The sequence below is a fragment of the Elephantulus edwardii genome, unplaced genomic scaffold, assembly GCF_000299155.1.
Source record: "Elephantulus edwardii isolate Elephantulus edwardi_28Jun2011 unplaced genomic scaffold, EleEdw1.0 scaffold00055, whole genome shotgun sequence".
Taxonomy (NCBI): Eukaryota; Metazoa; Chordata; class Mammalia; order Macroscelidea; family Macroscelididae; genus Elephantulus; species Elephantulus edwardii.
In genome coordinates this window covers 16901033-16915847 of record NW_006399805.1, presented here as the reverse complement: position 1 = coordinate 16915847, position 14815 = coordinate 16901033, and the positions used below count along the sequence as shown (strand labels likewise).

At 50.6% G+C, this 14815-nt stretch overlaps 2 protein-coding genes across 2 annotated transcripts in view; both read left to right on the top strand.

Moving 5' to 3' along the window:
• Positions 1-352, top strand: part of ZNF746 (zinc finger protein 746) — a 50970-nt gene extending 50618 nt beyond the window's left edge. Inside the window, exon 9 of the mRNA XM_006887281.1 lies at positions 36-352. Coding sequence (XP_006887343.1) covers positions 36-352 — 317 coding nt within the window. The remainder of the gene's footprint in view (positions 1-35) is intronic.
• A 3312-nt stretch (positions 353-3664) lies between these two features.
• ZNF777 (zinc finger protein 777) overlaps positions 3665-14815 on the top strand; it is a 38680-nt gene continuing 27529 nt past the window's right edge. Inside the window, exons 1-3 of the mRNA XM_006887191.1 lie at positions 3665-4471; positions 6243-6369; positions 9665-9778. Of these exons, the coding sequence (XP_006887253.1) occupies positions 3674-4471; positions 6243-6369; positions 9665-9778 (1039 nt within the window). The 5' untranslated portion in view covers positions 3665-3673. The remainder of the gene's footprint in view (positions 4472-6242; positions 6370-9664; positions 9779-14815) is intronic.

Sequence of the window (14815 nt, the reverse complement as noted above, 5' to 3'; positions counted from 1 at the left end):
CGGGGGCTGCCCTTTCCGTGCCGCGCGCCCCTTAGGCCACACGGACGGGCTGTGGGCAGCCGCGCGGGAAGGCTCCGCGGGCCGGCCCTCGGGAGTGGGCCCTGCGGAGAAGCCGGTCTCCCGGCTGTCCAGCCCCGCGCGCGGGTGCAGGCGCCCGGCTGCTGCGGGCGGTTGGTGCGCGCGGACCTCGGCCTCTGGGTCTGGGAGGGACCGACGCGCCGCTCTGCACGGAGCCCTGCCGGCGCCCCATGATAATAAGAATCCTCTCGGGAACCGAGGGAAAATGGAGATTGCACGCACCTACCTGTGGGCTCAGGTCCCCAGGCTCTTGGATGAGCCACGCAGGGCCTGATAGGAAAATGACACAGCTTTCTGAGTCCCATGTTTCCTTTGCATCTTTCTGCTGAAACAGCGTGAATCCCGGGGACCCCGTTCAACGCGGCCAAGTCTGAGAAGCCCCCCCAGGTTATGAATGTGGGCATCGGAGCCAGGGATGTGTTTACGGCCCCGTGCCCACTGGCCATTTCTTTCTGCTTGCTGGGACCGGTCATTACAGCGAGGGACTTTATTTGGAAAAGGGGGCGGGAGGTTCACCTTTGGGCCCAAGTTTCTGCCTCCTCCAGGTCCAGCGTGGAGAGGAGAGGGCACAGAGAGGACCGGCTGAGTTCCTACATGGGCCTCCCCCCCCAGCACAGCCCGTATTGCCCTTAAGCCTCTTGTAATTCAGGGAAGCCTGCGGTTTGGCTCCCAGAATTGTCTGCTCCCCAGTTTTACCTTTACTCACTCCGTGGGCCTAGTCACTCTGTAGGCCTGTGGGGAATCTATTTCCATTTCATGGGGGGCCCTCATGTGCCCACTGCTTTAGGGGTCGCTTTTCCTATGCCAGGCTCCTGCCAGGAGGGCCATCAACCCCACCATCACCTGTTGAGAGTCTTTCAAAGTTGGCTTGAATTAACCTAAGGTTTAAGGGTCTAGGAGTCTTGACAGTGTTTGCAAAACTGTGTTCTTTGAGGAGGAGAATCTGTAACTTTTGTCTAGATTTTCAAAGGGATCTCTGACTTCAAGGGCAGGCCCATCTACTGACTAGGGCTGCATCTCCTTTTGTTTTGTTAGGTGCCATTGAGTCCACTACACCCGGAGCCTCTAAGCATACCCTCTGAACAACAGGTGGAAACTGCCCTACCTGCCCCATCCTCAGTCTCCACCATGCTCAAGCCGGTTGTTAGGGTCATTGTGTCTGTCCATCTCACTGAAGGTTGTCCTTTCCTTCGCTGACCCTCTGCATTTCCCAGCGTGATGTCTTCCCCACCCCCCAGCATCTCCAGTAGATCTTTGTATAATCGGCAAGCGTCAAATCTTAGCAGCCAGAGGGCTGCAGACCTCACACTGTGCAGCTGTTCACAAATGAGGACCTTAGGCAACTAGACTGTCGCCTGTGGGCTGTGTCCTTGGACGTGGGAGGCTGTGACCTCTTCTGCTAAATCTGGATGTTAGTTCCATCCACTTCATAGGGTTGTTGTGAATGTCAAATGATAGACCCTCTAAAATACTCCACACAATTCCCGATGCATAAGAGATTTTGGGTTATCATTAGCTCTTACTCAACCAAGTTCATGGGCTCTCTTTCAATTGTACTTGACAGCATCTGAGTTCTGGTGGCCTAGTGGTAAGGAGCTGTGCTGCTAACCTGAAAGCACGTAGTTTGAATACACCAGCTGCTCTACAAAGAAAAGATGGGCAATCAGTTGTACTTGCCAGCATCTAACAACAACAGCCACCCAACCAAATAGTCCTCCCATCCCACAGCCTCTGGGGCATGCTGTGTCAGAATCCTCGGGCCTGAACAGAGCCTTGAACCCTTGATCTTTGGCTTCAAGTGTGGTGCTCTTTCAGTTAAACCACACAATGAACAATGAAGATGGATGAACAAAAGCCAGCAAGCTGTGTAAGTAAAAAGTAGACTTCCGTGAACCTGCAGCTGAGTAAGGAAAACATCATTTACTCAGATAACCTTTCTCTCTAACTTGGCAGGCATTCATTGACCCCACTATGTGTCAGGTTGGACATCAGGGATGTGCTTGGCTTTGGGGGGGGAAGCAGGACTTTTGTTTAAAGTTAGTGTGCCTGAGGTGAAGTGATTGTCCATTCTGCAGACTCACTGCCACAAAAAAAGAAACTGTTGTGAAAGAAACTCCATTGTCTCCAGGAAGATGCTGAGGGCCGGGTGAATGGTGAGCTGCCTCCACAGGCCTCTCTGTGGACACAGGGCTCTCCCACTTGGTGTTGAGAGCGGGGAGCATGCAGATGACTGGAATCTCAGAAGGAGCCTGAATCTGAATTTTGGCTCTAGGCGCCACCAGTCTTGAGGAAAGTGGCAAAATTGGCTAAACTGTGTGCTCTCCATCCTCCCCCCGCCCCTCGAGAACTTGGAGGAGCCAGACTTGACTGCTCGCAGGCAGGACATGCCAGGCTCTCACCTATCTGGTGCCGCTCTGCCTCTGCTGAGGGGTTGAGGACATAGCATCTCTGTTGGTGAGGAAAGTCAGCTTACCCAACCTTTAGGAGTCGGGATACTTTTTAAGGGTAATGTTGTGATTTTATCCTTAGACACAGTAAAGGAAAGGACATGGGGACTGCCCCAGGACTGTGGGGGCTGAATGGCAAGGCCCTGTAAGGGGTCACTGTGCTTCCCAGCTGGTCATCATTCTCCCTTGCGGGAATCTTACCTAATTGCAGCATACTCTGTCAGTTTTCCAAGTTTTCTAAACAGGTGAGGGTTAAACCAGGCTGCTCCTTGGGGGCAAGGATTCTGAGGCTCTGTCTGACATACTTTGGGCATGTTGCAAGGAGGGACCAGTCCTTGGAGAGGGATGTCATGCTTGGGAGGGTGCAGGGACAGTGCAGGAGAGAAAGATCCTCAATGAGCTGGATTGACTCAGTGACTGGGGTAAGGAGGATAGGTGTGTCAGAGACAATGAAGTTGATACAGGATAGAGCAGGGATCAGAGCTATTGTACACGGGGTCACTATGATTCAAGCAATTTGATGGCACTTAACAACAATGACAATATTGTTATCAGGTTGGAACTGACTGTAGCTGGACCCTCCTTAGGTTTTCCAAGGCCGTAGATCACATGGGAGGACACTGTCCATCTTTCTCCTATGGAGCAGCTTGTGGATTCAGATGTCAGAGAGGCCAGCAGCGCGTCTCCTACAGACAAGACCAACATAGCAGCCTGTGTAACGTCAGTCCTGAACAGTGTGAAGTATTGGTGCTGAGAGCTGGAAGGCTGTGTTCTGTGGGACACAGGAGAGGTGTAGATGCCAGTGTGCTGTCAGGTCTATTCAAGGTGACACCCCCCCCCCCCAGGACAGGGTACCTATAGAGTGCGCCAGAGGTTCCCGAGGCACAAATGGCCACATCTTCTCCCCGGGAGCATCTTTTGGTGAGCGGCTGAGTGCGCCATGGGGGCTCCTGGAAACAGGATAGTTGTATTCTACTTGTTAACAATCATGTTCTCATTTACGGGTAAACATGGCCCCAAGAAGTGGTCTGTGCCCAGACTCCATTTTAACGCTCTCTTAATTGAGGCCCCTTTCATGTGATTCTTCCTACTGGACGGGGAGGTGTTCAGTCTGTGTCTCTCTTTGTAACCAGGTCCAGCAGGTGGAGATGGAGACCCAGCACTCTTCGCCTCTGTCATTTCCCAATGTTCCGCAGGAGGAGGCTGTGCGTCAGGCCCCTGCTGGGCTCCCTCGAGAAACTCTCTTCCAGTCTCGTGTTCTACCCCCCAAAGAAATCCCATCTCTGCATCCCACCGTCCCCCGGCAAGGCTCCTTGCCTCAGACTCCTGGTGTCCCCAAGCAGGAGACCACTGGCCGAATGCCGCATGTGCCCCCAAAGGGACCTTCCCTGCTACACCCAGCTCAGCAAGAGCCCCGCCTCCCGTGTCCCCTGGCCTCCCATGAAGACACCCAGTACCCACCGCCCGCTGCTGACCCTCAGCTGTCACTTCTCTGCCGCTCCAGCCCCCCAGAAGACCCGTTACGTTCCCCTGAGGCGCCTGAGAAAGACCCCCTGAGTCTCTCCCCCACCATTCCTGAGACAGACTTGGACCCCCTGCTGCAGAGCCCAGTCCTCCAAAAGGAAACGCCGCTCCCCACAGCGGAGATCACCCGCTTAGCTGTGTGGGCTGCTGTCCAGGCAGTGGAGAGGAAACTGGAGGCCCAGGCCATGCGGTTGCTGACCCTGGAGGGCAGGACTGGGACAAATGAGAAGAAGATTGCCGACTGCGAGAAGACGGCTGTGGAGTTTGCAAATCACCTGGAGAGCAAGTGGGTGGTGCTGGGGACACTGCTGCAGGAGTATGGGCTGCTGCAGCGGCGACTCGAGAACATGGAGAACCTGCTGAAGAACAGAAATTTCTGGATCCTGCGGCTGCCCCCGGGCAGCAATGGGGAGGTTCCCAAGGTAAGCCCATCTGTCTGTCCAGACTTCCAAAGGAGTTGAAGAATTTAGTTTAATGTAAAAGAAAGAAATGTTAAGAAAGATTTAAAAAATCTGGTAGTTTCTGGGTGCATGGGAAAGGTGGAGGGAGGGCCAGGGGAAGAGAAGACCCACAAGCTGCATCAACACCGCATTTGAGACCAGACAGGAAGGATGGTGCAGGACAGGGCCACTGTGAAGTGAAGTTGGCTCGGTGGCACGACCTCACACTGAGGACTTGCCTGCTGGTGTTGGTTCCCGAGGCTAAAATCTTTACAGGAGGGGACAGCCTGTCTTCTCCCTTGGAGCCTGGAGGACTGGAACCAACACCCTTCGTGTTAGCAGCCAACTCGCCCTGGGAACAGAATCTCCCAAATCTAATCAGCTGCTGCTCAGGGAAACATGTGGATCAGCCCCACGGTGGGGTTGTCACTGTAGGAAAACAGTGCTGCTGTGATGTGTGAGCGTGAAGGCAGTGCCAGCCAGGTGGAGAGCCCTGAGTGGTCAGCGGTCCATGCGGAGGTGGACGGAGACCTTGGAGACATGTTCAGACTGACTTGTAAGCCATGTTAGCGCGGTGTGGTATAGGCTGGGACAGGTAAACCCGACACATGGCTCAGTGGTGATGTGCTCTCTGAGAGGGTCTGAAAGAGTTAGGGTGTGGACTGTTCTCTGTCCGCTGTCCACACTGTGCTTCTGCCCCTTTGCACAGCTTTCACGGGAGAAGACTGGAAGCAGGCTGTATCCTGTGTGCCAAGGGGTCTCAGTTCTCACTCTATGGCCTGCAGGCACCGACCCGCTGACCACTGAGGGTCTCCCTGTGTACACAAGTGCTGACCTCGGAGGGTCATCTTTGTGCACTAATGACCATTGAGGGTCATTCCCTGGGCACACCCTGAACACTGAGGGCTGTCCCTGTGTGCAGTGATGACCGCTGAGGCTCCTCCCTGGGCACACCCACTGACCACTGAGGGATGGCCTTGTGTACAGTAATGACCATTAGGGTTGTCCCTGGGTGCACGGGTATTGACCACGCCTTAGTGTGGAAATGCCCTGACCCCAGGGGCAGGTGCAGAAGAGGTAAGCCCTCCCTGTGCAGCCAGGCCATCCAGGCTTCTCAAAGCCTCGAGAGAGGGAAGGTATGAGGATCAAACCAGAGGGGCTGATGTGTGGCAGAGGTCACGAGTGTCCCCACTGTCCAGCTTTTCCTTCCTGGTAGACCACTCTAGCACATCTGAGACAGCCACCCCCTCATGATGGCCCCTCTTTCCTCTTGGTTCCACAATTTGCTGCAAACTACTCTGAGTTCTGTGGTCTGTTAAAATTGACGGTGACAGCCTGGGATCAGGATCGAGTGGAAATGACCAGGGTACAGTGCCTGATTAGGGTAGCTTCTGTCCTCTGTGGCCGGGCCTGCTGGGATCCCTTGGCCCAGTTGGGGCTCAGCTCCAAATTAGCGGGGCACCTGGCTGCCCTGCTGCTGCCATTTCTGCCTCTGCTGCTACGTCTCAGTCTTGTCTCTTCAGTTAGTCTAGTGAAGTGGCAGTACTGGCCAGCCCCCTCACTAGGCTTCCACATCCCTTGTTTTCATGTCCTCCCCACACAAGGGTACCATGCACCGTATGTGCATTACTGGCAAGTTGTCTAGCCCTCTTGGTGGGCCCTGAGCACCATTCCCGTGGGATTAACCAACCGATGAAGGGAGCAGGACTACAGAGGACAGACCCTCCCGGCCCAGCTCGTGTCTGTGTTTCAGGTCCCTGTCACATTCGATGACGTTGCCGTCCACTTCTCGGAGCAGGAGTGGGGAAACCTGTCCGAGTGGCAGAAGGAGCTGTACAAGAATGTCATGCGGGGCAACTACGAGTCGCTGGTCTCCATGGGTAAGAGGCCTTCTGGGCAGGGCCTGATGGAAGTGTGAATGTCCTGAACTCAGTGGTGCCGACAGTGGACAGCAAACCCTTGAGAGAGCACAGTTAGAACAGATGCACTCCCTTACACAGACACCATGCAGCCCACTGGGCAGCAGGACCTCCAGGACTTCCTGCCTGGGGCCTGCATTTTAAAACAGCTTTCCCAGCAAAACTCTTGTCAGGGATGGAGGAAAACTCTTGTGCTGCCCGGCAAGCACCATGTCACATGCCAAATGCTTAGCTACACCTTGGAGGACACTGTCACCCAGCCCACAGACCAATGTCATGTACACAGTTCTTATGTCCCCTGTCCTCATCCCCACTGTGCAGAAAAGAAACTGACCAGAGGTTGACTACTCTCCCCTGGTTTCCCAGAAAGTCAGAGTCTTTCAGAATGAAGACCCAAGCAATGGACGTTAGTTTACATCTGTCCTTCTCTCTGCTGTGGGTTCTCTCAATCCATGATAAAAACATAAATGTATTGTTGTTTAGAAACTTTGATTCTTGCTAGATATGTGCTAATTTTTTACATACACATCTCTCCACAGGGTAACTTTGTTCCTTTAAAAAATGTATTTGTTTATTTATTCTTTCACTAATTTTAAAAATAGATGCATATTTGTAAAAGGTCAGCAGTTTAGGTCTATACAATAAACAGTGCCCCTGACCCCCACCCTCTGCCAAGGCACCAGCACAAACGTCTGGCCTCCCCTCATCTTTCTTTGTGCAAACTACACACATGGTACTGTCTACTCAGGAGAACTGGTGGTGACCACGTCCCACCAGCGTGGGGGCCTCACGGGACCCCTGGAGACCCCAGGCCAGGGGTGAGCAGCCGCTGGTGCTCTCTTGTTGACAGACAGTAGGTCACACTTGTGACTCCCACAGTGTGGCCAGTGGTCAAAATCTCTGACTGCTTATGCATCTTCGAGAGCCTTGGGGCATAGACCTCAGACGTGGACCTGCTGAGTGAGAGACAGCCGGTCACTCTGTCACGGCTACTGTGGCTTGTACCCCGGCATAGCCTCCATCTTTTCACACTAAGTGGCCTGGATGCCTCTCTCCACACCCTGCCCCCAGCTAGCTCCTCTGTGTAAATGTTTGGTTTTTTGAGAGGTTGAATTGACACCTCATTGTTCTAAGTTTATTTCTTTGGTGACCACTGACTATCTACCTGCTCATGTTTCCTGGTCATGCACACACTGAGAGTGGCCTAGTCTTAGCTTTGCTTTTTCTTCCCCCCATTTTTTTATTAATTGTAGAGCTTCTTTATAAACATAGTCATGGATATTCCCCTCTGTTGTGTGTGTGTATATTTCAATGTACATATTGCAAATATTTCTTTGTTGTTGTTGTTATGTACCATCCAGTAGCCTGTGACTCATAGTGACCTTGTGTATGGCAGCTCTGAAGCCTGCCCTGATCTGAGCCAGTCTCACTGACTCCATCCAGCACACCTGCCCCCATTGCCCCAGTTACTGTGTCAATCCATCTCATCTGGGGTCTTCCTCTCCTGAACTGTCCATCCATCCTTCCAAGCAAGATGTCCTTCTCCAAGATGTCCCTTTGGCCACATGCCCAAAGTATGTGAGATGGAGCTTCAGAATCCTAGCCTCTAAGGAGAAACCTAGTTTCACCCTCTCCAGGACATACCCATTTGTTTTCTTGGTGGTCCATGGGATGTTCAAGACTCTTCTCCAGCACCACAACTCAAAGACATCAATTCTTCTGTCATCCTTAGTAATGGTCCAGCTCTCTGATGCATAGCAAGTAATTGCAAAGACCATGACCTGGATCAGGCACACCTTAGTCTCTAGGCTGACATCATTGCTTCTCAGTACTCCAGAAAGGTCCCTGTCTATAGATTTTCCAAGTGCAATTCATCTTTTGATTTTCTGACTGCTGGTGCCAAGAGTGTAGATTGTGGAGCCAAGCAAGCTGTTAACTGTTATCAACCTCAATCTCTTCTCCATCCATCAATTGCTAATTAGCCAATTAGTGCCAATTAGCCCAGTGGTGAGAGGCTTTGTCTTTTTGATGTTGACCTTCCATCCATGTTGAAGACTACAGCCCTTGACCTTCTGCAGCAAGTGCCTCAGTTTCAGCAAGCAAGGTTGTGTCATCTGCATAACTAGGTTGTTGGTGAGTCTTCCTCCAATCTTGATGCCATATTCCCCCTCATAAAGCCCAGCCTCCTGAATGATCTGTTGTGCATATAGATTGAAAAGGTATGGGGACAGGATGCATTCCTGACGTACTACTTTCCAGATTTTGAACCATGCAGTGTTTCCCTGCTGTATTCTGAGGGCTGCCTCCTGGTCCAGGTTTAGGTTTCACATAAGCACAATCAGATGTTTTGGGATTCCCATTCTCCTCAAGGATAGCCACAGTTTGTTGTAATCCACACAGTCAAATGCTTTTGCATAGTCATTGAAACACAGATAAAGATCCCTCTGGTACTCTTTCCTTTTTGCCAAGATTGTCTCTAGTCTCATGGCCTAGTCTAAACCCAGCTTGTATTTCTCGTAGTTCTATGTCATTGTACTGTCCCAATTGTTTCTGGATAATCTTCAGCAGGACTTTGCTTACATGTGATATTATTTGATAATTCTGCACTCTGTTGGGTCACCTTCTTTTGGAATGGGAATAAACTCTTTCAGTAAGTTGGCCAGGTAGCTGTCCTCCAGATTTTTTTGCACAACCTGGTGAGCACATCCAGAGCAGCAACTGTTTTTTGAAATATGTCAGTTGATAGATATCCAATCAATTCCCGGGGCTTTCTTTTTTCCCAAGTCCTTCAAAGTAGCCTGAACTTCTTCCTTTATCACCATTGGTCTTTATATATGTTGTTTATTGAAATTCTTTAAAATCTTTTTAATTTTATTTCCAATGGACTTAAACTTTTTGCGAATGGAAATGTATCACTGTTTTATTTTACAGTTTCTAGGTTTTGTGTCAGGATTCATTTTTTTACTTTATAAAATGCTAGTCATGTCATGCCTTTGCCACACACATCCTGAGAAGACATGGATTACTGTGAGCACAGGGCCCTGTCCATGGGCAAGTGGGCTGTGCCTTTGCCAGTCCCTGGGTGGATTGTGCCTCACACACTTGCAGGGCACACACACGTAAGGCACTCGAGAGGATTCTGTTTCCAGCTCTGCTAGCCCCTGGCAGAGGGTGTTCTGGCCTCCCCTCACCAAGACCCCTAACATCATGCCAGCGACTGGATCTCCCATGGTCTCTCTCCCTTTTTTCTGCCCAGACTATGCAATTTCCAAGCCAGACCTGATGTCACAGATGGAGCGAGGGGAGCGGCCGACGGCACAGGAGCAAGAGGATTCGGAGGAAGGCGAGGCCCCTGCAGATCCCAGTGCTGGTGAGTGAGCGGCTGAGGGGTGTTCCCTGGCAATGGAGCCGGGTATCGTCACCAGCACAGCTCTTAAAGCCTAGAGCTCTGAGGAGTGTGACCTCAGGCTTTGTTCTGTCAGGGTCTGCCCCTCCAGGGTTTGAGCAGGAAGGATGCTGGTGAGCGTATCACCTGGACCACGAGGTGTGGCCAGGCCCCACCTGACGGTCAGGAGGGCAGAGGAGGCAGTCAGCTGCCAGAGTCTTCTGGCTCACGTCACTGGAGTGCTCCACAAAAAGGCCACATACCTGAGTGCCACGACTGGTGCAGGGGAGGCCTAGAAACCTAGGCTTTACCTGAAAATCCTAAAAGGAATAAACAGTGGCAGAACAGTGTTCTGATGCAGCAGTTAGAACTGACAGATGTGCCCAGGGGTCGTTCGCTGGGACCTGACCTGGATCCTCAGGCTGGACTGCGGCCAGGGTCTCTGCTCACTTGCGGGTAGCCGTAGTGCCAGTCTTGTCCACAGAGTATTAGGTGGCCATGAAACGGAGGGCTTGGCTGGTGGCTGGCGCGGTAGTGATGGACTGGTCTCGTCCGTGGAGTAGCATTGGAAAGGCCGTGGAACCGGAGGGCTTGGCGGGCGGCTGGCAGGTAGCGATGCCCCAGGAGGTACTAGTCCTCATCAGCGTACCACCTGTGACGCACTCTGTGAGCACCTCCTCAGCTAGTTACTGTCAGGAATTCCCTGCTCTAGAATTGCCTTTGCACTTCGTCAACTCTTTCGAGGATCTGAATGGGAAGGGAAGGCTCATCCCTGGTGCACTGCTGCACTGTTTGGAAACAGCCACACTCTGTGTGATCTGATCTTTGGAAAAGGGGGATTGCCTCATTGGGAATACTGCTTGGGACCAAATGCTCAGTCTTGTACGAAGTAATGTTACTAATTAGGGGATCTAGAAATTGACTCTCAGGAAAAATTCCAGACATAGATTGAACCATGTCGACCCCATGTGGTGGCCATCCGGGCCACTCTAACCCAGCAACCCTGTGAAGGCGAGGGAGGCTGCTGCCCGCTCCATCGCTCTATGAGCCCATCATCACAGACACTGAGTCAACCCAGGTCCTTGATGGCGTCCTCTCTTTGAATGCACTCTACTTTTTTCAAGCTTGATGTTCTTTTTCAAGGACTGGCCCCTCCTAATAACAGGGCCCAGATATATGAGATGAAGTCTCCTTATCCTGGCTTCCAAGGAGCATTCTCGCTACACTTTCTCCAAGATAGGTTTGTTTGGGTTTTTAATTTTTGGCAGTCCATGGTGCATTCAGCACAGTGAGTATATTTGGTGTTGTAAGAGTGAAGTTGAAGATAACTGATGGGAGAAAGAGAACACCTGAGAAAATATGTTTGTCAAGAGAGCTAGCCAGTATCATTTCTAGGGGATGCTTAGCAATGAGGGAGAGGTGGATCATTTTAGCAGACAGAAAGATGAATTAAAAGCAGATGAGGACGGGGAGAGGAGGCGAGGTGTGGCACAAGCCAGAGTGATGCTTTGCTTGAAAGAAAGTCTGCATTTAAGATTTGAGTGGCCACACCTAGACACAAGGTTCATTTTGGAGAGTGAGACTGGAGGTAGGAGAGAGGGAGGCAGCCTTGGGGGCCCAGAAGGAGACTAGCAGAGGGTGTTTGTGGTGGAGATCCAACAGTATAAGCTCACGTCCCAGCAGGATTTGCAGGCCAGATGCTGGCCTTGGAGCACTTTCCTTTCTTTGTCATGTGTTCGCACCATCATCAGAGATGTGCCTCCCACAGAATGGGATCAGGTCACGGAGCAGTAACTGCATATCCCTCCCAGCTGGGCTGGTTCTGAAACCTGCCCATCAGGCCAAGCATCAGAGGGAAGCAGCGGCCTCACAGAGGTGTCCTGTGTGGCTGAAATGCGCCATTTGTTCCACTAGCTGTCTCCGGACACATGGAGCCAGAGTGGGTGGAGGGCACTGCCCCACAGGCCGCCATGAACTTGCCCTCTGTGTTGACCAGCAGCCTACAGAAGGTGGACGTCTTCTGTGACTGCAGCATCAGATCCTGCCCTGGGTGGCTTGTCTGTCGAGTGTCTTCTTCCAGGAGAAAAGCCTAGAAAACAGGATTTTCATGGTTCTAAATGCACTGGACATGAAAACATACCAGCTTACATAAAAGCTAAGTAAATTCACTTTGTGCACTGCCTATTTGGATCCCTAAGGCAAAGACACAGAGACAATTCAGATATTAGCCCTGCCCTCAAAACACGCAGAGCAGAGGCTCCCGTTTCCAGCCTAGGAAGGGCATAGTGGAAACCTTGAGGGCCAGGTACCATCATCACCTCACACAAAACAAAAGCCAAGAAGGCAGATGAAAAGTTGGACGACTCCTACAGAGCTGCTGAGAGGGTAGCAGTTTCAGTCTTTGTAGAAAACAGTTTGGTGGTCTCAGTCTTCAAATTTGTATTAAGGTAATTAAAAACAATCTTCACCTGATCACCCTGGGAATCCGTAAGAAGCCATAGTGGCATGCCACATTGCCTCTTGGGCTGCCAACCAAAATAGTTGGTGGTTCAAATGCACCAGCTGCTTTTAGTGTAAAGGTAGGCAGTCTCCGTGTAAAGGCTGCCAGCCTCAGAAACCCACCGCAGGGTTCTTGTGGGTCAAGGTCAGCTCTGCAGCAGGTTTGGAGAGTCATTGAATTTCAGATGTTGATTAAGATATACATACACATACTACAATGAAGGAGGATCTTCTTTTACATGGGCATGAGAATATTTATGAAGAGTGTTTATACATTTCATTTGTTTGCTTTTTATTTAGCTCTTCAAATATTGTCAAGAACTACATATTCCCCAGGCTCTTTTATGCCGTAGTCCCGGAGAGGCTGGTGTTAACAATGAAAACACATCACATATATAAAAACAACAGTTTTAGCCATGAAAAAAACTGTGGAGAGGAGGCCAGGACTAGGAGACGTGGTATGAAAGGCCTCATCCAGGCCTTTTGGAGGAAACCTGACGAATGGGACAGTGTTCCCTTCACTCAGCCTCCGACCCCAGTGCAGGAGACATGCATGGCCTAGCCCCAGAGAGAAGTGGGCATTCCCAAGATCCCTGGGTCAGCAGAGCAGGAAGCACTCAGTTTTGCCTGACTGCTGAATGCGAGGGATGAGCGGTGCTAAGGTTGACTCTCAGATCTCTGGCAACATGGACATGCATCTGCCTGGGCGGGCCTGATGTTCATTCACTGAGGCTTGTGGAAGCTGTAACCTCTTTCAGGCAGGACGCTGTTAGAGAAGGTTAACCTGGACCTTCTCCCCTGAAGCTATCTGGAGCCCAGTGGAGGGGCTGGCTGTGAGACCCAGGAAACAAGACAGCCTGAGTCCCAGCTCTCACAAATGTCACTGTAGTTCTTCCAAATCTTGCAAGGTGATTCTAATTATAAAATTACTGTTGTAACATCTAGAAAGACAAAAGGAAACCAGCAGACTAAAGAAGACAGAGGAGGAGTGACCAGGATATAGAAATTCCTAACAGTGCACAGTTGAAATTTCAGAGGAGAGCAGGGTTGAGTCTTGCTGTGTGGTTTAGGAACGGAAGACTGGGAAGTGTCTACTGGATTTGAGCTCAGGCACATCCTGGCATGATCAGGCATGTCCGTACACTGTCCTTTGGATGTGCAGACTGGAGATTACCCGTGACTTTATTGAGAGAATGTTGGTGGCACCTCAGAGTGGAAGCCTGATGAGAGTACATGGAAGGTGAACAGCAAGGGGCAAACAAACTGACAGTTGTTTCAGGTTTATCTCTGAGTGGCAAGCAGACACACGGATCGTCGTGGTTGCTGGGAGGTTAATCACACAAAGGATAAATACAATGTGTAGACAGAAGTAGGGGCAAAGCTTTGCATGGAAACATACCAAACTCATATTTCCTTTGCTTTGTAAAATTTGTGAATGTGTATTACTTCATTTTCAGAAAGAATATTTCTTTTTTGAAAGCAATGCATGAAAAACTGCAGTCAAACATGGTTTAGGCCTTCCTCCCCTGATCCTTGTTAAACAGAGTGGAGGGATTGTGAAAGGAATGGACACAAAGACAACAATAATCCCTGAGGGCCTGAGAGCACATGGGAAAGGAGGTGTGTGAACACTGGCTTACAACTCGGAATCTGAGATTGGCATCGAGGAAAGCTAGGAAGAAATGGAGCTTCCCCACTCCCACATCCCCCTGACTGAAGGATCAGGAAGCTCTGTACTAGGCATAAAGTAGAGGCTGAAAACAGAATGACTGTCTCAACGAAGCACCCAGCCACCCCCTAGTCCCTATAGCTGGTGTCTGCTTCTCCTCAACCCAGGTAGATGACTGAGTTTAGCCAGGGACAAGTGAGGGTGGGGGCACCATCCTGAGAACAGCTGTCGGTAAAACCTGATATATTGAATGTTGGGATCTCTGGCCTCTCCCCCAACTTCACTGCCCAAATGATGCTAGCAATTAAGTCTAGGGGGCGGAGTACTGACAGCATCTTAACTGAGCATTTCTGGGATTAACCCATGGGGTTTCCCAATGAATGACCCAGGCACATCATCCTGCCAGGATACCATCGTTTACAAGTTCCACCCAAATGCACAGAACTTTGAGCTGTCTTTTGAACATGTACCACCCAGAACTGCAAAGCATTTTGGGAAAGCCTGTAAGACAGAACAAAGTAATCAAGAATTGAAAGTGGAGACAGTTCCTAGAAGGGAAGCAAGGGATTTTGTGTCTTTGTACTTCCACTAAGAGTGTGTCTAGGTGAGAGATTAGAGGAGTAAATCCACGACATAACTGTGTCACACCTGCCTTTTAAAAAGACATGAACTCTTGGAAATAAAATAAACTGGAAAAGAATAAGAATCAAAGGATGCACCACAACAAGATAAAGGTGAATAATCCAGTTGAAAAATGGTCACAGGATATGAACAGACACTTCACCAAAGAAGACATTCAGATGGCCAACAAGCACATGAAGAAATGTTTAAAATCCCTAGCTCTAAGAGAGATG